The sequence below is a fragment of the Stenella coeruleoalba genome (genome assembly GCF_951394435.1).
Source record: "Stenella coeruleoalba genome assembly, chromosome: 1".
In the NCBI taxonomy this organism is placed as follows: Eukaryota; Metazoa; Chordata; class Mammalia; order Artiodactyla; family Delphinidae; genus Stenella; species Stenella coeruleoalba.
Window position 1 is genome coordinate 37,374,997 of NC_137169.1, and position 19,762 is coordinate 37,394,758.

Sequence of the window (19,762 nt, forward strand, 5' to 3'; positions counted from 1 at the left end):
TGAATGAGATGGAGTAGAATTTATCAGTCTTACATGATTTCTGAATATGAAAGGCCTTCTCCCGATGAGTTACAATGTAACTCGCCTGTGGTTTTCTTTAGTACTTTTCTGGTTTCAGAGTTTACATAATGATTTTTCAGGAGAAGCAGAAATCCAGATTTTTATGTGATATCTTCATAGTTTTAAATGTAGTAACTACCATAATTAACATTAAAAAATAATTGTGGGTAAACATGTCTATGGCTCAGATAGGACATGAACATGAGTTAGTAATTTTTTTTCTAATATGGTGCTTGTTACAGTGTGGTCCCCAAACCAGCAGTAGCAGCATCACCTAGAAAGTTGTTAGAAATGCAAATTCCTGGACCTCATAATAGACCTGCTGAACCAGAACTCTAGGGTTGGGGCTCAACAGCGTGTTCTTTTTTTTTTTAATAAATTAATTTTATTTATTTTTATTTTTGGCTGCGTTGGGTCTTCGTTGTGGTTGCGGTGCATGGGCTTCTCTTATTGTGGAGCACGGTGTGCGGGCTTCAGTAGCTGTGGCTCATGGGCTCTAAAGCGCAGGCTCAGTAGTTGTGGCTCACGGGCTTAGCTGCTCCGCGGCATGTGGGATCTGCCCGGGCCAGGGCTCGAACCCGTGTCACCTGCATTGGCAGGCGGATTCTTAACCACTGCGCCACCAGGGAAGCCCTCAACAACGTGTTCTAACATGAGCTCCAAGTGATTCGTGTAGGTTGAAGTTTGAGAACCACTGCTTTAATCCATCTTTTCTTCTGACTATGCTAGTACATGCCCTTTTTGTCTAGGCTACTAAATAAGAATGGAAGTAAGTTTATCACTGCTGAGTGCTTTACAGTGCTATTTAATAGTGTCTTCAACTGATATGCTTTTTTCCTCATTTTGTCCACTTCAAACTTTTATACCACTGAGTATATAAAAGGTAAATTTGATCATATTACACCTTCAGTGCCTCAACTTAAGGATAAAAATTTAAAACTTTAGGTTGGCATCAATACTGAACGATCTGGGACTTCTCTGGTAGTCCAGTGGTTAAAACTTTGCCTTCCAGTGCAGGGGGCATGGGTTCAGTCCCTCACCGGGGAACTAAGATCCCACATGCTGCACAGTGCGGCCAAAAATTCAAAACAAAACAACAACAAAACCTTAAGAAAAAACCTAAACGACCTGGTTCCAGCCTTGCTTCTAGAAAGTGGGGACATGGAAAGTGGGGTGAAGGAAAGTTACAATGGTAAAGTCCAGGGAATTCCCTGGCATCCCAGTGGTTAAAACTCCGCACTTCCACTACAGCGGGCCATGGGTTCCTTCGTAGGGGAAGATCCCGCATGCTGTGGGGTGCGGCCAAAAAAAAAAAAAAAAAAAAAGAAGTAAATTCCAGTCTTGGAATTTACATTATAGTTTAAAGAGGTATTCTCCAAAGTAGAGAGGAATTAAGGTTTAATAACGATACAGAGATTGACAGTTGCCTTATTTATGACATTATCAGGGAGCTTTTCCAAAACAAACATGAATTCTATCTCAGGTTTAACAAATAAAATCTCTAGGGGTGCAACCCAGGCATCTATCTTTTGGATAAGCTTTCTAGTGAATTAATTATTATGCTCACCTCCGGTTAAGAATCATGGTCACATCAAGATGGGGAAGTTACATGGAAGTACGTGTGAGCTCAATATAAAATTTAAAACTTTCAACTAGAATAACAACAAAATTGAAAATGGCGACCTTACAAAACAGAGATCTAAATCAGTAGAGGTATTCAAAGAAAGACTAGGTTAGCATTTGCCAGGCATGTTGTATACTGAGTAAGGAGCAGAATTAAGTAACTTTCAATTCTAATATTTTAATCAAATACAATGTAATCAAATACATTATCAGGACTCCATGTTTTAAATTACAGACTGGCTGATGGGAGTTATTTATTCTAGACCCTGTGTGATTTCCAAGGATAGTTTTGCCTATTCCTTTCTGGGTCATTCTTTCCTGGGTCTCAGTAGTTTTCTCATGCATAAGTTGATCAGCACTTAAACAGAGACTGGGGGTAAGCGTCTACAGATCTCTGAAGCTTGCTTTCTCTATAGCTCTCTTTCTAGTCTGTCCTGTAAATTCTAGCTACCTAGGCCACCCCAAACCTCAAATTCTGTCTTCTCAATTCTGTGAGATGGACTTTGTTAATGGTCCTTCTCTGTCCTGTGGACAAGTCTCTCCAGATAGTAACCTGGGGATACTCATAGGACTCACCTCATTTGTTTCCCTTCTCTCAGATTACTGTCTTGTGCTACTGGCGTAAAACTGGTGTTTCGTGTATTTTGGCTGTTTTTTTTTAGTAGTTTGAGTTATTTGAATCTGATGCCTGATAACTTCCATTATGGCTAACCGTGAAAGTTTAATAGTGTTGCACTTCATCTGTCACCTATGTGGGGTGCAAAACATTTTGTGTATTATTGTTGCTACTGGTGCTTGAATGTAGCATGTATGTACAGTGTTAACGTGTTTGTTTTTAGTACTCATACTTTGGACGTTTGTGTTATACCACTTTGTGTGTGCCACAGACTGGTATTGGTTTGTGAACTGTTCGTTACTGGTCTACAAAGATACAAGTATAGCGAATTCCCTGGTGGTCCAGTGGTTAGGACTCCACGCTTTCACTGCTGTGGCTCCCGGTTCAGTCCCTGGTTGGGGAACTAAGATCCCACAAACCATGCTGTGTGTATGTATAAAAATTGGGAGTAAGCATTTGGGAACAAAGAAATTTGACATTACTCTGACATTTCTGTTAATACTTTATAAAAACCCATGTCTTACACATTGAAATTAAAAGTCTGGTCCTTCAATCGCAGGTAATTTGAGAAGCTCTGTGCTAGAATTTGGCCAGAATAATCCTTTAGTTAAACTATTTGAACATAATTAGCTATGACAGGAGGTGTTTAGGAGATAAGGATCCAAGGCCATTCCAGCATTCTGGTCAGATCATCTGCTTGCTTATGTTGCAGCTGAAAGCATTTAAATTGTACTTCATTCCTGTCACCCTAACGGTGAAGTCTCTGATTATTTTCAACCCCATTTCCCTGCCTCCCCTCCCCCCAGGGCTTTTCATCAAATTTGTAGACCAATATAACATTCTCAAAAGGATTAGGAGTTAGGAGCAAAGATTTTGGATCCTGCTGAAAGAAACTGACACCTTTTCATCTCTAAAGCATTTTCTAGAACTCAGACTCCAATATAGTTAGTCCCTGCCTGGCATTTAATCTCTTCTGCCTTTCTCAAGTTGTCCCCTCTGCTTTTTTTTTTTGGCGGCGCCCTGCGCCTTGTGGGATTTTAGTTCCCCAACTCAGGCCTTTGGCAGTGAGAGCGAGGAGTCCTAACCACTGGACCGCCAGGGAATTCCCTGTCTCCTCTGCTTTAACTTTTGTTGGAGACTGTGTCTGATGCTTAGCATATAGTGGGTACTAAAATGTCTATTGAATTTAATTTTTTGAATTAGTATATTTATTTATTGAATTGAGCAAGCAATTTTTTTTTTTTTTTTTTTGCGATACACAGGCCTCTCACCGTTGTGGCCTCTCCCGTTGCGGAGCACAGGCTCCGGGTGCGCAGGCTCAGCGGCCATGGCTCACGGGCCCAGCCGCTCTGCGGCATGTGGGATCCTCCCGGACCGGGGCGCGAACCCGTGTCCCCTGCATCGGCAGGTGGACTCTCAACCACTGCGCCACCAGGGAAGCCCAGCAAGCTATTTTTTAACTGTTCATTTGTTTCGTCCACACTGTGTATATTACACTGCTATTTTAATAAATTTGTTATCACTAAACAAGAAAGTCCAGGTGTGAAAAATTAGTTGACTCAGTTCTATTTATATGTATGTTTTAACCTTTGGAGGAGTTTTCAGTAATGTCTATATAGGAAAGCCTTTTTCTCTCCTACAGCTTCTTGTGTTCTCCCATACTTCTACTGTTTCTTGCTGTACATACTTCAATTCTAATTTATTGCTCCTGAGGTGTTAGTACTCACTAGTAAAGTTTCCTGTTTTCCCACTGTTCTTTTTTCCATTTCACCACAGCTAACAGCATTCTCAGCTCTCATGGTGTGCTTTGGGGGCACATTTATAAATGATAATATGTCTTTACTTAGCTGAATGTTGCCTTTGGCATATAGGTGAAAACTGATGATGGGGCAGGTAAAAAGAGACAAGAATTTAAATTAATACCAAGTGAATGGTGTCAATCTATAGGGTTCCTAAGTAATAACTTAAGTCGACCCTGTCTTGAAACCTACCTAAGGTATAACTTTATTGTAAAGAAAGGGTAAATTCTTTCCCATTTATCAATTTTCAAAATAATGCAGTGGTCTCCTATCAGTCTCTAAAAATGACTAACGAGGTCTTTTTGGTTTTTTTGTGTCATTGTGAACTCATGGATTTAAACATATTTGGAGTTTTCCAATCAATTGTAATTATCTTAAAAAATTTTTTAATTTTATATTGGGGTATAGTTGATTAACAATGTTGTGTTGGTTTCAGGTGTACAGCAAAGTGATTCAGTTATACGTATACATGTGTCTATTGTTTTTCAAGTTCTTTTCCCATTTAGGTTATTATAGTATATTGAGCAGAGTTCCCTGTGCTATACAGTAGGTCCTTGTTGGTTATGCAATTATTATCTTTGTTGATGCTCATTGTCCCTTTTGACCAGTGAGATTTTACTGAGGTTGGCTCCTAAGTGTGCTTTTGTAATACTTTTGTAAATATGAAACATCAAATTTATAGAAAAGTGAAAAAATAGTAAAAAGAACTCTTCCCATGCTTTACCCTGGATTTCCACTTTTCCTTTATAATTCCTTTTAGCATGACGATAAGTAGATATGACCCTAAATAATATTAGATATAGTATTGTTGCTTTCTGGCATGAAATTGTCCCAGATTCACCTATGTACTTCCCCTGCCCTGGCTTAGAATCAATTCTTTCTCAGTAGAGTCTTGGTTATTTTTAGTGGGAAATGGATTTTCAGGAGCACAGTCTAGGTGCTAGGGGGGTTACTCGTGCTGCTGAGTTGGTCATTATTTCTAGACTTTTTTAGTAAACACAACTATGAAATATTTTAAAGATATTTATTAGTACTTTTCAAAAAAAATGAATGTTCTGGGAAACTGCTTCTTCCTTTTTTTAAAAAAAACTTATTTTTAGTGAGCAGTTGCAGAATGTGAGATTTTCAGGATTGCACATACTGGGTTATAACAAATACTGCATTCTCTTCTGTCCGATCGTAAACTCAGATCTAGGATGTAACTGTCTTGTTCACTGTAGTATACTGCATGTGTAGCAAATAAGCATACAACGGTTATTTGAATGAGTAAGGATTAAATTTGATAATGTAAATATTATGTAAAACCTTAATATTTTGGGCATTTAATAAATCGCTCTTCTTTTTTTTTTTTTTTTTTTGCGGTACGCGGGCCTCTTACTGTTGTGGCCTTCTCCCGTTGCGGAGCGCAGGCTCAGCGGCCATGGCTCACGGGCCTAGCTGCTCCGCGGCATGTGGGATCTTCCCAGATCAGGGCTCGAACCCGTGTCCCCTGCATTGGCAGGCGGACTCTCAACCACTGCGCCACCAGGGAAGCCCAATAAATCGCTCTTTTTATGGCTTTATATTTTCTTTTTTATAAAGTTTATTTATTTATTTATTTTTGGCTGCATTGGGTCTTGTTGCTGCGTGTGGGGTTTCTCTACGTGCCTCAAGCGGGGGCTACTCTTCATTGTGGTGTGTGGGCTTCTTGTTGTGGAACACGGACTCTAGGCACGCGGACTTCAGTAGTTGTGGCACGAGGGCTCAGTAGTTGTGGCTCACGGGCTCTAGAGCTCAGGCTCAGTAGCTGTGGCGCATGGGCTTAGCTGCTCCGTGGCATGTGGCATCTTCCCAGATCAGGGCTCGAACCCGTGTCCCCTGCGTTGGCAGGCGGATCCTTAACCACTGCACCACCAGGGAAGTCCCCATATTTTCTTAATTTGTTTAATTTCTAGTCTTAAAATAGCCTTCATTTTTACTTTTTTCCTCTTAATTTTTCATTACAGAATTGAAGAAGATGCCCCTGCTCCTTCTACCTCTACAGATAAAGTGGAGAGGTAAGATTATTTACATGGTGCAATTAGATTTATATCTGGAACATAGACTAAGAGGTATATAACTTGAGGGCAGTTTGTTTCATTATTTTCAATAGGTAACGAATAAGACTGAATGTTAAAGTACTTGTCTAAAGTATGGAGTCCTGACAATGATGTCGTCAGTTTTTTTTGTATTTGATTAAAATATTAGAATTGAAAAACTTGTTTAATTCTTCTTACTTAGTACCCAACATGCCTGGCAAATGCTAACTTATTTTTCTGTTGTTGTTGTGGCATGCAGGCTCAGTAGTTGTGGCTTGCGGGCTCTAGAGCACAGGCTCAGTAGCTGTGGCGCACAGGCTCAGTAGCTGTGGCGCACGGGCTCAGTTTCTCTGCAACATGTAGGATCTTCCCAGACCAGGGCTCGAACCTGTGTCCCCTGCGTTGGCAGGCGGATTCTTAACCACTGTGCCACCAAGGAAGTCCCTAACTTATTCTTTTCTTTAAAAATATTTTATTTATTTATTTATTGGCTGTGTCGGATCTTAGTTGCAGTGCAGACCTCTCTCTAGTTGTGGTGCACAGGCTACTCTGTAGTTGTGGTGTGCGGGCTCTCTAGTTGTGGCACATGGGCTTATTTGCCTCACAGCATGTGGGATCTTAGTTTTCCGCCTGTGTCCCCTGCATTGGAAGGCAGATTCTTAACCACTGGACCAGCAGGGAAGTCCCTAACTTACTCTTTCTTTGAATACTTCTACTGATTCAGATCTCTGTTTTGTAAGGTTGCCATTTTCAATTTTGTTGTTATTCTGGTTGAAAGTTTTAAATTTTATATTGAGCTCACATGTACTTCCATGTAACTTCCCCATCTGGATGTGACCGTGGTTTTTAACCAGAGGTAAGCATAATAATTAATTAACTAGAAAGCTTATCCAAAAGGTAAATGCCTGGGTTGCATTCCTAGAAATTTCATTTCTTAAGCTTTTAGTGTATGAGTGTTTTGGAAAAGCTTCCTGTTAAATCTTAAGCTCACTTAGGTTGAAAATTACTGTTCTAAATTCTGTTTAATCCTTTTTGCAAAATATCTGCACTTTTTAAGAGTCTTTAAGTTTTCATTTGTTTTATCATTTCACATTGTGGTCTTAAATTCCATTGTTATCTTGGTTATTTAAACCATGTCTTTTACAAATACTACCTACTGATTTGTGAGTCAGTCTCGTTTTGGGGTGGAAGGAGTACTGCTCAGGATTGGTCCTAAAAACATTCGTGTAACCTTTTTAGAGTCTTGGTATATACCATAGTATTAAATTTCTGGACTGAGAATAAGGTATAAATGTAGCTAGGCTACTTCACTCCTGGAACACTGCTGATATGTGATTATTAATATTCTAAGCATTGATGATCTTTTGAGGAGTATGGTAATCTGATTCTGAGAGAAACTTGGAAGGATGGTTGGAAAAAACATGACTAGTCTCATAAATTTGTAACAGCTGATCTGAAATGGTTATTTAGTACTGCCTGGCAACTATAGCATGTTTCCCTGGCCAAGTTGTTCTCCCATTCTGCTGAGTAACTTCTTAATATTCAGTACCGTCACCTGTCTTCTTGCTCTTACTTGATGATTTTACTTTTTAAGAAAATTTGATTGGGGACTACCTGGTGGTGCAGTGGTTAAGAATCCACCTGCCAACGCAGGGGACACGGGTTCGAGCCCTGGTCCGGGAAAATCCCACATGCTGCGGAGCAACTAAGCCCGTGTGCCACAACTACTGAGCCGGTGCTCTAGAGCCTATGAGCCACAACTGCTGAGCCTATGTGCCACAACTGTGGAAGCCCACGTGGCTGAGCCCACGCTCCGCAGCAAGAGGCCACTGCAATGAGAAGCCCATGCACCGCAACGAAGAAGTTGCCTGCGTGCAACTTCTGAGAAAGCCTGCATGCAGCAATGAAGACCCAATGTAGCCAAAAATAAATATATATAAAACATTTGATTGTTCAGTAATAAGCAGTTAGGAAGAGGAGTTTCTTAATCTATCTTAAATCTGTACCCACACATTCTTTTCTTTCTTTATTTTTTCTTTTCTTTTTTATTTGTTTGCTCTCAGTCTTTGTTGCAGCCAGCGGGCTCCTTAGTTGCGGTACCCGAACTCTTAGTTGTGGTGGGATCTAGTTCCCTGACCAGGGATTGAACCCGGGCCCCCTGCATTGGCTGCACGGAGTCTTATCCACTGTGCCACCAGGGAAGTCCCACATTCTTCTGGATGTGGGTCCATGCTCTTATTCAGAGGTTCTGAAGGTGCAGTCTGTATGCCCCTGGGACCCCCAAGACCCTTTCAGAGATTCCGTAAGGTCAAAATTTTTCGTATTGGTAGACCGTTTGCCGTTTTTGCTGGTTGACATTGGCACTAATGGTGCAAAATCAATGGTGGGTAAACTTGCTGGACCTTTATTTAACAAAGGTCAAGGCAGTACAAGTAGTTCACTCCCAGTTTCACTTCTTTGCTTCCACGATGAAGCAATAGAAACTAATAAATTTATTCTCAGTCCTTCACTACATGGTTTTAGAATAATCTGTGTGACAAAATGGGAAATAGGAATGCTAATTCTGCACCCTGAAGTAGGTAGGTAAGATGGTTGTCTTTAAGAAAAGCATTTGTGTGACTGTTTGAATAAAGAGTTAAATTTTGGGGGCTTCCCAGGTGGCACAGTGGTTGAGAGTCCGCCTGCCGATGCAGGGGACACGGGTTCATGCCCTGGTCTGAGAAGATCCCACATGCCGCGGAGCGGCTAGTCCCGTGAGCCATGGCCGCTGAGCCTGCGCGTCCGGAGCCTGTGCTCTGCAACGGGAGAGGCCACAACAGTGAGAGGCCCGCATACCGCAAAAAAAAAAAAAAAAAAAATTAAATTTTTCATGGAATTCTGGATTTCAAAGGATGAACAACAGACTGATCACTCAGACTTGGGTATTTGGCAGACAGTTTATCAAAAATTAATAAAGTGAGGCTGTCACTTTAAGGGAAGCAACTGAGAATATCTGTTGTCAGTGATAGAATTTGAGCTTTCAAATGAAAATAAATTAAAATCTTCGAAGTTGTATTGACTACCGTGAGCCTGTCTCATGTAGTCCCAATATTTCAAGACTCTTCTGATGAAATTGGTGGTGGTGGTTGTTTTTTATTGTGGTGTAAATGCATATAACATAAAATTTACCATCATAGGGACTTCCCTTATGGTCCAGTGGTTAAGAATCCGCTTTCCTGATGCAGGGGACTCAGGTTCGATCCCTGGTCGGGGAACTAAGATCCCACATGCCACGGGGCAACGAAGTCCACGCGCTCTAGAGCCCACGCTCTGCAGCGAAGATCCTGCCTGCCACAACTAAGATCTGATGCAGCCTAATAAATAAATATTAAAAAAAATTACCATCATAACTGTTTTTAAGTGTACCGATCAGTAATGTTAAGTACATGTACGTTACTGTGGAGCCAGTCCCTTCTTGCAGAAGTGAAACTCTCCATCATCCATCTCCAGAACATTTTCATCTTCCCCAACTGAAACTCTACCCATTAAACAACGTCCCATCTCTTCCCCCAGCCCCTGGCAGCCACCATCCTACTTTCTGTCTCTCTGAATTTGACTACTCTAGGTACCTTTTATAAATGAAATCCTACATCGTTTGTCTTTTTATGACTGGCTTATTTAACTTAGCATAGTGTCTTCAGGGTTAATCCATGTTATAGCATCTGTCAGAGTTCTCTTTTTAAGGCCGAATAATATGCCATTGTATGTATAGACCACATTTCGTTTATCCATTCATCTGTCAGTGGATACTTGAGTTGATTCCTTTTGGCTATTGTGAATAATGCTGCTATGTATATGAGTGTACAAAATCATTCATGAATAGGAGATCTATTCAGAGTACAAGATAGAACAATGATTTTTATTTTATTTAAATAAATAAATTTATTTATTTTTTGTTGCATTGGGTCTTCATTGCTGCAGGGGCTTTCTCTAGTTGCAGTGAGTGGGGGCTTCTCTTCATTGCGGTGTGCAGGCTTCTCATTGCGGTGACTTCTCTTGGTGCAGAGCACAGGCTCTATGCGTGCGGGCTTCAGTAGTTGTGGCTCGCAGGCTCTAGAGTGCAGGCTCAGTAGTTGTGGCGCATGGACTTAGTTGCTCCGCGGCATGTGGGATCTTCCTGGACCAGGGCTCGTACCCGTGTCCCCTGCACTGGCAGGCGGATTCTTAACCACTGCACTATCAGGGAAGTCCCAGAACAATGATTTTTAATGTAGCAGTATGAAAAGTTCGTCAATACATTTTCAGATTCTGCATTGCAAATAACCTTTAAGGAACTACCACTCATTGAGTTTTGGTGTAGTATCAGAGAAGAAAATCCACAGCCATTTACAAGATTATTCAAGGGAATTCCCTGGTGGTGTAGTGGTTAGGACTCCGCGCTTCTGCTGCCAGGGGTCTGGATTCGATCCCTGGTCAGGGAACTAAGATCCCACAAAAAAATTTAAAAAGGTTATTAAAGTACTCCCTTTTCCAAACAGGTATCAGTGTGAGGTCAGATATTTTATACTTCAATGAAAACAACAAATCCCAATGCGTTAAATGCAGAAAAATGAATATGAAAATCCAGCTTTTCTATTAAGCCAGACATTGAAGAGATTTGTAAAAATGTTCAGTAGTGCTTCTCACTAAATTTTTTATGTTTGGGAAATATAGTCATTTTTTCATAGAAGTCATGTTAACATGTAACATTTTAAAATATTTAAAATTTTTTTTAGTTTTAATTTCAATATGGTAAATACAAATAGATATTACTCACATCCAGAAAGGCTCTTCGAGGGCCTTCTGTAATTTGGTAGCGTAAAGAGTCTGGAGACCAAAAAGTTTGCGAGCCGTTGCTCTCCTTTAAAAATAATTAATTAATTAATTAATTTTTGTCTGCGTTGGGTCTTTGTTGCCGTGTGCGGGCTCCTCATTGCGGTGGCTTCTCTTGTTGCAGAGCACAGGATCTGGGTGCGCAGGTTTTAGTAGTTGTGGCTCGTGGGCTCTAGAGCGCAGGCTCAGTAGCTGTGGCACATGGGCTTAGTTGCTCTGCAGCATGTGGGATCTTCCCGGACCAGGGCTCGAACCCGTGTCCCCTGCATTGGCAGGTGGATTCTTAATCACTGCACCACCAGGGAAGTCCCCATTGCTTTTCTATATAAAGACCAACATTTCCACTTGTTCAGTGGATCCCATCCTCAGTCATCTACTCAAAAACAGAGCTCTTGTAGTTCTCTATCCAGCAGTACTACTCCATTCCTCTCCTATGAGCTTATTTGTACTGCATAGTCTTATTATTTGTATCGCATAGTCTTCCCTTGGTATTCATGGGGGATTGGTTCCAGGATGCCCCCCGCCCCCAGTACCAAAATCTGTGTATTCTCAAGTCCCTTATATAAAATGTCATAGTATTTGCATGTAACCGAACACATACTCCTATATACTTTAAATTGTCTCTAGATTACTTATACTACCTAGTACAACATAAATAGTTGTAAATATTATGAAAATGCTATGTAAATAGTTGGCCAATATGCAGCAAATTCAAGTTTTGCTTTTTGGAGCTTTCTGGAATTACCACACACTGTACACCCCCCCCCCCCCGAGTATTTTTAATCTTTGGTTGATGAGAAGGGCAAACTGTATTCCTTTTTTTTTTAAAGAAGATGTTGGGAGTGGGAGTTTATTAATTAATTTATTTTTGGCTGCATTGGGCCTTCATTTCTGTGTGTGGGCTTTCTCTAGTTGTGGCAAGTGGGGGCCTCTCACTATCGCGGCCTCTCTTGTTGCAGAGCACAGGCTCCAGAGGCGCAGGCTCAGTAGTTGTGGTGCGCAGGCTCAGTAGTTGTGGTACACAGGCCTAGTTGCTCCGCGGCATGTGGGATCCTCCTAGACCAGGGCTCGAACCCGTGTCCCCTGCATTAGCAGGCAGATTCTCAACCATTGTGCCACCAGGGAAGCCCTGTATTCCTATTTTTAACCCTTCATTGATCCCCCACATCCCCTTCTACCTATTACTTCATTTCTGTTTCTTGGACAAGAAAACATGAAAGAGTTGTTGTTACTTTCTTTACTTCCCCTTTTTTATTTCCTGAACATTCTTCAAGTTTTTCTTTCACCATTCTAAAATGGTCTTGGGCTTCCCTGGTGGTGCAGTGGTTGAGAGTCCGCCTGCCGATGCAGGGGACACGGGTTCGTGCCCTGGTCTGGGAAGATCCCACATGCGGCGGAGCGGCTGGGCCTGTGAACCATGGCTGCTGAGCCTGCGCGTCCGCAGCCTGTGCTCTGCAGCGGGAGAGGCCACAACAGTGCGAGGCCTGCGTACCGCAAAAAAAACAAAAAAAAAGTGGTTTTGCTTAATGGTCATTAATGCCATCTATATTATTCCTTAATCTAGTGATTAGTTAATCTTGTCAGTAACGTTTGATCCAGTGGATCACTTTCTTTACATGTCTTCATTTGGCTTCAGGGATACTATATTTTTTTCCCTTACTAGCTATTCTTTTTTCAGTAGGGGGAGTGACAAGGGCTTGTTCTTCCCCATTTCCCCTGCCTCTGATGTAGAAATGCTCTCAGGGCTCAGTCCTATGACTTCTTTATTAATAGTCACTCCCTAGGTAAATCTCCCCCAGTTTAGCTCAGGCCTGTGGCTTTAAGCGCATAACACCCCATTTGTATCTTTAGTCCTTACATGTTTCTTGAATCTCTTCCTTTGAATATCTTGGAGGTTCAGTAGGCATCTTACAATTAACATGTCCAAAACTAGATTACCCTGCCCCTCACCTGCTTTTTCCTCAGTTGACTATCTCAGTAAATGGCAGTGTTGTATAAATCTTGATCTAGATGGTCTAGATGATCTAGAGATCTAGATGGTCCCTGCCACTAACTCTGTTTTCACATCTGTAAAATGGAGATAAGTTACAGCCTTATGAAGTGGATACCAAGATTAAATGTAAATATAGGTATAATTATCACATGACACATAGTAAGTGTCCACTGTTATCACGGTTGCCCAGGCCAGAAAGCATTGGTTTTATCACTTTCATTCAAGAAATTATGTATCCAGTACGTTAGCAAATTCCAAAATAAGTATATTGAAAATCTAACCATTTCTACTATTTCCTCGGTCTTAGCCTAGATTCTTTCTAAGTAGTCTTCTCCTTCTATTATTATTATTATTGTTTTGAAGTTTTTTTTTTTTTTTTTTTTTTTTTTTTTGGGTTGTGCTGGGTCTCTGTGCGTAGGTTTTTTTCTAGTTGTGGCGAATGGGGGCTGCTCTTCGTTGTGGTGCGTGGGCTTCTCATTGCAGTGGCTTTTCTTGTTGTGGGACACAGGCTGTAGGTGCACAGGCTTCAGTAGTTGTGGCTCATGGGCTCTAGAGCACAGGCTCGGTATTTGTGACACACGAGCTTAGTTGCTCTGCGGCAAGTGGAATCTTCCCGGACCAGGGCTTGAACCCGTGTCCGCTACATTGGCAGGTGGATTCTTAACTGCTGTGCCATCAGGGAAGTCCCCTAAACTGCACATTTTTGAAGTGAGCAATTTGATGAGCTTTTACATGTGTATATACCTGTAGACCAATATCATAAGATAAGGATATATTTATCATCTCAAAATTTCTTTATGCTCCTTTGTACTTCATTCCCTCTCCAGGCAACCACTAATCCACCTTCTGTTGCTGTAGATGAGTTTGCATTTTGTAGAATATTATCTAAATCGAATCATACTGTATGTACTTTTTTTTTGGCATCTTTGATTCAGCATAATTAAGATTCATCCATGTTATGTGTTTCAACAGTTCATTCCGTTTTATTGATATTCCATATTGTGGATATATCACAGTTTATCCATTTGGGTTTCTAGTTTTTGGCTACTGTAGATAAAGCTGCTATGCATATTTGTGTACGTGTCTTTATGGGCATATACTTTCATTTCTCTTGGGTTAATACCTAGGAATGGAATGGCTAGATATCATATGGTGGGTATATATCTAACTTTAAGAAACTCTCCAGCTGTTTTCTAAAGTGACTCTCCCATTTTACATTCCCGTCAGCAGAATATGAGAGTTCTAGTTGTTCTACATCTTTGCCAACACTTGATGAATGGTCAGTCTTTACATTTTCACCATTCTAGTGGGAGTATAATAGTATCTCATTATGAGTTTAATTTTGCATTTCTCAAATGACTGATGTTGTTGAGCGTCTTTTCATGTGCTTATTTACCATTCATATATCTTAGTAGTGAGTTTTTTTAGTGATAGGTAAGTGTGGGTTAGCTAAGCCTTGCCAGAGTAGTTCAGAGGTTTAAAGAAATTAAAGTATTATGGTTTAAATGTAGCAGGTATTCCAAAAATGTTGGTTCTAAAAGTATTTGACATTTGAAAAAAATCTTTCTCTTGCAGTCTGGATGTGGATAGTGAAGCTAAGAAACTATTGGGTTTAGGACAGAAACATCTGGTGATGGGGGATATTCCAGCAGCTGTCAATGCCTTCCAGGAAGCAGCTAGTCTTTTGTAAGTACTGTGTTTTGCTATGATGGGATATTGTGTTCCTAATAAAGTTGAATCATAAAAAGTTGTTTAATGGGATAAAAAGAATAAAGAGCAAGAGTTTAAGAAGATTTGATTATTTTTCATGTGTAAATTTATAACTATAAAACTTATGTATCACTGACCAGTTTCAGCCTTTGATTTTCCTGAGTTAAGGTAATTTGTTTTCTGTTCATCACTAACTAACTTGTCCTGGTTTTGGTTCAGGGTCATATTTGTCCATTTTTCCCCACAACCCTTACTCCTTCTAGAACAGAGTCTTACTCCTGGATGTCTGCAATAATCTTTTCAGATTATTGGCCTCTGGCCTCTGGTCTCTTCATCATCACCTGAGTCTGAAGAGCTGAGGTTCTGGTATTCGGTGCTGTGCTAAGGGTAGGGCCCAGATTTCATCTGATGCTGAGTATTTAGGTATTTTTATATAAAAGTATGTGGTTATCTTAAAATGAAAATGTTAAAATCTAAGTTTTTAAGATTAAGCACATAGAAACACGCTTCTTAGCTTATTCCTTATTCCTGGAAAGTTCAGTATTCTCACTGTCCTGCCATTAAGGGTATTTAGGAGGAAAATTTGAGATGCATTATCCTAATCTAGTAGACTACCCTTAAACATGACCTTCATCACAATAGTTTCTTTGTTTAGTTGTACTGTTTACTCTCACTAATCTCTCAGACTATTAGTTGGCCTGACTTAGCATGATTTCTGCCAATCCTTTACCCCATGATAGCTGGTCTCCTTACTCCACATAAAGTACCTCCTCACCATTTATCACACTTGTGATTTTTTTCCTCTTCTTCTTCCCTGTCTAGATATTAATAGCTTAAATTTGTGTATATAGTGCTATCTGTATTTCTGAGCATTATTTTAAATGATTTTATATACATTAACTTAATTAGTGCTTGCAATATCTCTGACTGGTTCTTAACATTTCCATTTTACAGATGAGAAAACTGAGGTACTGTGAGATTAAGTAACTTGACTAAGGTTAAAAGTTAGAGGCAGGATTTGAACCTAGGCAGTCAGGCTCCAGAGAACATTCTCTTAACTCTTTATCATCATGCCTTTCCATGGACCTTATTCATGCTTTGGGTCCCAGCCAAAGGCCCTCTAACTCTAACAATATTCTGGCCCGTATTGACCCCTATCTTATACCAGGAGAAACGCCTATTAATGTAATTTGGCTCTTAGATTATATAGTATAACTGTAGCAAATGGATGTCTTTTAGAGTATATATTATATTCTAATTATATAATGTATATTATATATCTAAATTTGTAATTATATACTATATAGATGAAGAACAGGCAACATTAATTCATTCATTCTTAAAGTCCCTTGGACCTTGACTTCAAAGCAAGAGGAGTGGAGCATTGGTTTCCTAGAAGGATGTGTTACAGAAGAAATGTCATTTTATAGCTAAAGAACTAGGGGAAGAAATTTTTAGACTAGATGTTAATTCAGATCTTAGCTGTTACTCTCTTTGTAGAGGTAAGAAGTATGGAGAGACAGCTAATGAATGTGGAGAAGCCTTCTTTTTCTATGGGAAATCGCTTTTGGAGTTGGCAAGGTATGTCTTTCAAGCCAAGTCTTTAAGGAATATGTTTTGTATCATAGTAGTCTTATTTAAAAACTTGCTTCTTTGTTTGCTAAGATTGTTTGCTAGCTTTGTTTGCTAGCTTTGAGATTTCACATGAGCTAAGTGGGACTGGTTTTACTGGGGGGGTTTAGAAGGAGCATGAAATATTGATGGAAGTTTTTTTTTGGCAGGGGGGGCATGCTGTGGGCTTGTGAGATATTAGTTCCCCAACCAGGGATTGAACTTGTGCCCCCAGCAGTGAAAGCACGGAGTCCTAATCACTGGACCACCAGAGAATTCCCTTGATGGGAGTTTTGAAAGTCACCTGATACAAAGAGTAAAGTTATACTTAAATTTTGACTTTTGCAGTAATTAGAAGCAGAGGTCTTTCCATTAGTGAATAGTCAGTCAGTAATTTATCAAAGTCCAATTTAGAGAGAGAACCTTTGAAATCACTCTCAGCTAGCCCAAAACAGTCATCCATAAGAAGGACTGAATGAAGGACAATTTGAAAACACTGGCATGTGAAAATGTCTTAAGAGAAGACTCACAAGTAGTCTTAACTGTTGGAAAGTTGTGTATTTTCCACCAGAATTTATTAATCAGAATAAAATATATTGAGGGTACACAGAGGAGCAAATATTCTGTAATCTATTTAATCTCAGTTCTGCTAAGTTTTCTAATTTTGTAGAGCATTCTAAGGATTTGTCTCGAAAACCTTGCCAGAATGTTTTTGGCCATCTAGAGAAATGTAGGTGGATGAGAAGTTTGGGAAATATGGCCCTTTTGATAAGAGTCATCAGTGTTTTTTCAGGTGGCTGGATAAAAAGGGTATGTTTATTTCTTTCAGTGCTCTTACAGCCTTAATTTATATTAAAAGTTTTGATCATTGCATTTCTTTCATGAGTGCTTATAGTTTATATTCTCTGTACTTGCTTACTCTTCTGTTGCTTTTATAATACAGGACTACAGTTTCTGTCTTACAAAGACTGTTAGGTTCTAGCCATCATACCTTTAGTGCTTTCTCCTTTTGTTCTGCTAGAATGGAGAATGGTGTGTTGGGAAATGCCCTGGAAGGTGTGCATGTGGAAGAGGAGGAAGGAGAAAAAACAGAAGAAGAAACTCTGGTAGAAAATAATGATAACATAGATGGTATGTGGAGTTACATGTGACATTCAAGAGATGCGACGTTGATTTCTTGTGTACAAGTGATGGAAATAGGGCTCTCCTTATCCTGAATGGTCTCTCCTGGGGTGACACCTGCATCTGGTGGAGACTGCAGGGGAGGTGGCTGATTACTGAAACAGATAGCAGGCTTTTGTAAGGGGATAACTTAATTTCCCAAATAAGTCTGGTTATTTAAATGGATGTTTTAAGTATTAAAACAACCTTAAATATTTTTCTGATGTGAATTTTAAAAAGTCTTTACAGCTCAGTTATTTTAATGGCTGTGCTTTTGGAGCCCTTTTACATTTTTTTGTGTCTAATAAAATTAAATGTTAATTTCTAATTTGAGTTTGGCTGCTAGAATTTTACATATCAGATGGAGGTCTATATAGTGTATAGAAGAGAATGTAAAGCTTGGCATCTCTTACCTAACTGATATCAGAATGCTCAAGTAAAATAATATCTAATTTAAGGAGCTCGGGTTTCTTTTGCAGTAAGTTGCTCTGCTAGCTGGGAGTTTCCCTTTGCTTTTCTCAAGGGGGCAGATAATTTGCAGGCCATCTGCTAAAACATAAGCCAGGCTGTTTGAGGGTTTAAAGGGAATGTATTTTTAGTTTCCATTTATGCCTTTATCATTAAACTCGAAGACATGTTTATGCTTCATGTTCTTTAACCATGTAGAGGAAGCAAGGGAAGAGTTGAGAGAACAGGTTTATGACGCCATGGGAGAAAAAGAAGCCAAAAAAACAGAAGACAAGTCTCTGGTAAAGCCTGAAACGGATAAAGAACAGGAAACTGATATGGAGAAGGGTGGAAGAGAAGATATGGATATAAGTGAGCCTGCAGGGGAACTACAGGAAAAAGTTGAATCAACTCCAGATCAGTTAACTGAAACCACTAAAGAGGGAAAAGGAACAGCAGCACCAGAAGGACTGAATGAAGCTGAAGTCACTTCTAAGAAGGCAGAATGGGAAACACCAGATGCTGAGGAAGGAAAATCAGTTTCTGGAACTGACGTCCAAGAAGAGTTCAGAGAAAAAGGAGGTCAGGGAGAAGTGATTGCGAGCATAGAGGAGAAACCAAAAGAAGCTTCAGAAGAGCAACCTGTTGTGACTCTAGAAGAGCAGGGCACTGCAGTGGAGATAGAAGCAGTCAAGCCAGTGGATGTGGGTGGGGATGAGCCAAAGGAGCAGGTAGCTGTCCCTGCAAGTGAGCCAGGAAAGGCTGTTCTTGAGCAGTTGGTAGGGCAAGAATTGCCTCCTGCTGAAGAGTCACCAGAGGTGACAGCACAGGCTGCAGAGGCCTCGGCTGCAGAAGCTGGATCAGAAGTCTCCGAGAAGCCTGGGCAGGAGGAGCCAGTTCTCCCTAAGGATGGTGCAGTCAATGGACTATCAGCTGCAGGGGATCACACTCCCAATGAACCGAAGACTAATGCAGAAGGACGGACAGAAACAAAAGATGGCTCAGGACTAGAGGAGAAGGTCAGGGCAGAATTGGTTCCTAGCCAGGAGGAGACTAAGCTGTCTATAGAAGAGTCTGAGGCAGCTGGAGATGGGGTTGAGACTAAGGTAGCCCAGGGGGCTACTGAGAAATCCCCTGAAGACAAAGTTAAGATAGCTGCTAATGAAGAAACACAAGACAAAGAAGAACAGATGAAAGAGGGTGAAGGTAACCGGGACATGCAAGAGCTGCAGTGGGTGGAGTACATTCTGGATTTGACTCACTAATCATGGGTAAAAGTCAGCCTTCCATTCAGGATTTTCCGTCTGCCTTTAATCCGGATTAGGAAAGGGCTGAGTGAAAATGGGGTTAGTTTAAGAAGGTGGTGATAAGTTGAGCAAGTTAAAGCAAGTCTTCTTTAGCTGGCTTATAAACTAACGCTTTACTAACTGCAAAATAGGCCTTTCTGTAATATCTGAGACTTGGCTAGCTATCAGTAACTTGTACCATACTAGCCAATAAAGGTGGGTGGGAAGTGGGGTAGATAGGGAAATAGTGGGCTAGGCTGGCAGAGAATGCTGAATGGATGTTCACTTGCATGCCTCTTGATTTTTAAATTTACTGTTCACTTGGTTCCTTTTTCTCTGCTTTAGGAATCAGGATTAGAGCAGTAGAATCCACTGAATTGATACACTTAAGCAGGCATGCCATTTATATGAAGGCAGTTAACCCTTGAATGTTCTATCGCCAGAGTGGAAGAACTCTGGTAATCTTTACTTTTAGTCTTCAGTAAGTGTTTAGAGGCTTATTCACATTAGTTAAATTAGCCCCCTCCAAAGATAACAGAAAACCTAAC

General features: G+C 40.4%; 1 protein-coding gene across 2 annotated transcripts in view; it reads left to right on the forward strand.

Moving 5' to 3' along the window:
- NASP (nuclear autoantigenic sperm protein) overlaps positions 1-19,762 on the forward strand; it is a 35,867-nt gene that overhangs the window by 8,559 nt on the left and 7,546 nt on the right. Inside the window, exons 3-7 of one of the 2 annotated variants that reach the window (XM_079941459.1) lie at positions 6,084-6,134; positions 14,575-14,685; positions 16,210-16,290; positions 17,342-17,451; positions 18,148-19,134. In XM_079941459.1, the coding sequence (XP_079797585.1) occupies positions 6,084-6,134; positions 14,575-14,685; positions 16,210-16,290; positions 17,342-17,451; positions 18,148-19,134 (1,340 nt within the window). The remainder of the gene's footprint in view (positions 1-6,083; positions 6,135-14,574; positions 14,686-16,209; positions 16,291-17,341; positions 17,452-18,147; positions 19,135-19,762) is intronic. The other variant, XM_079941460.1, reaches the window with a different exon arrangement.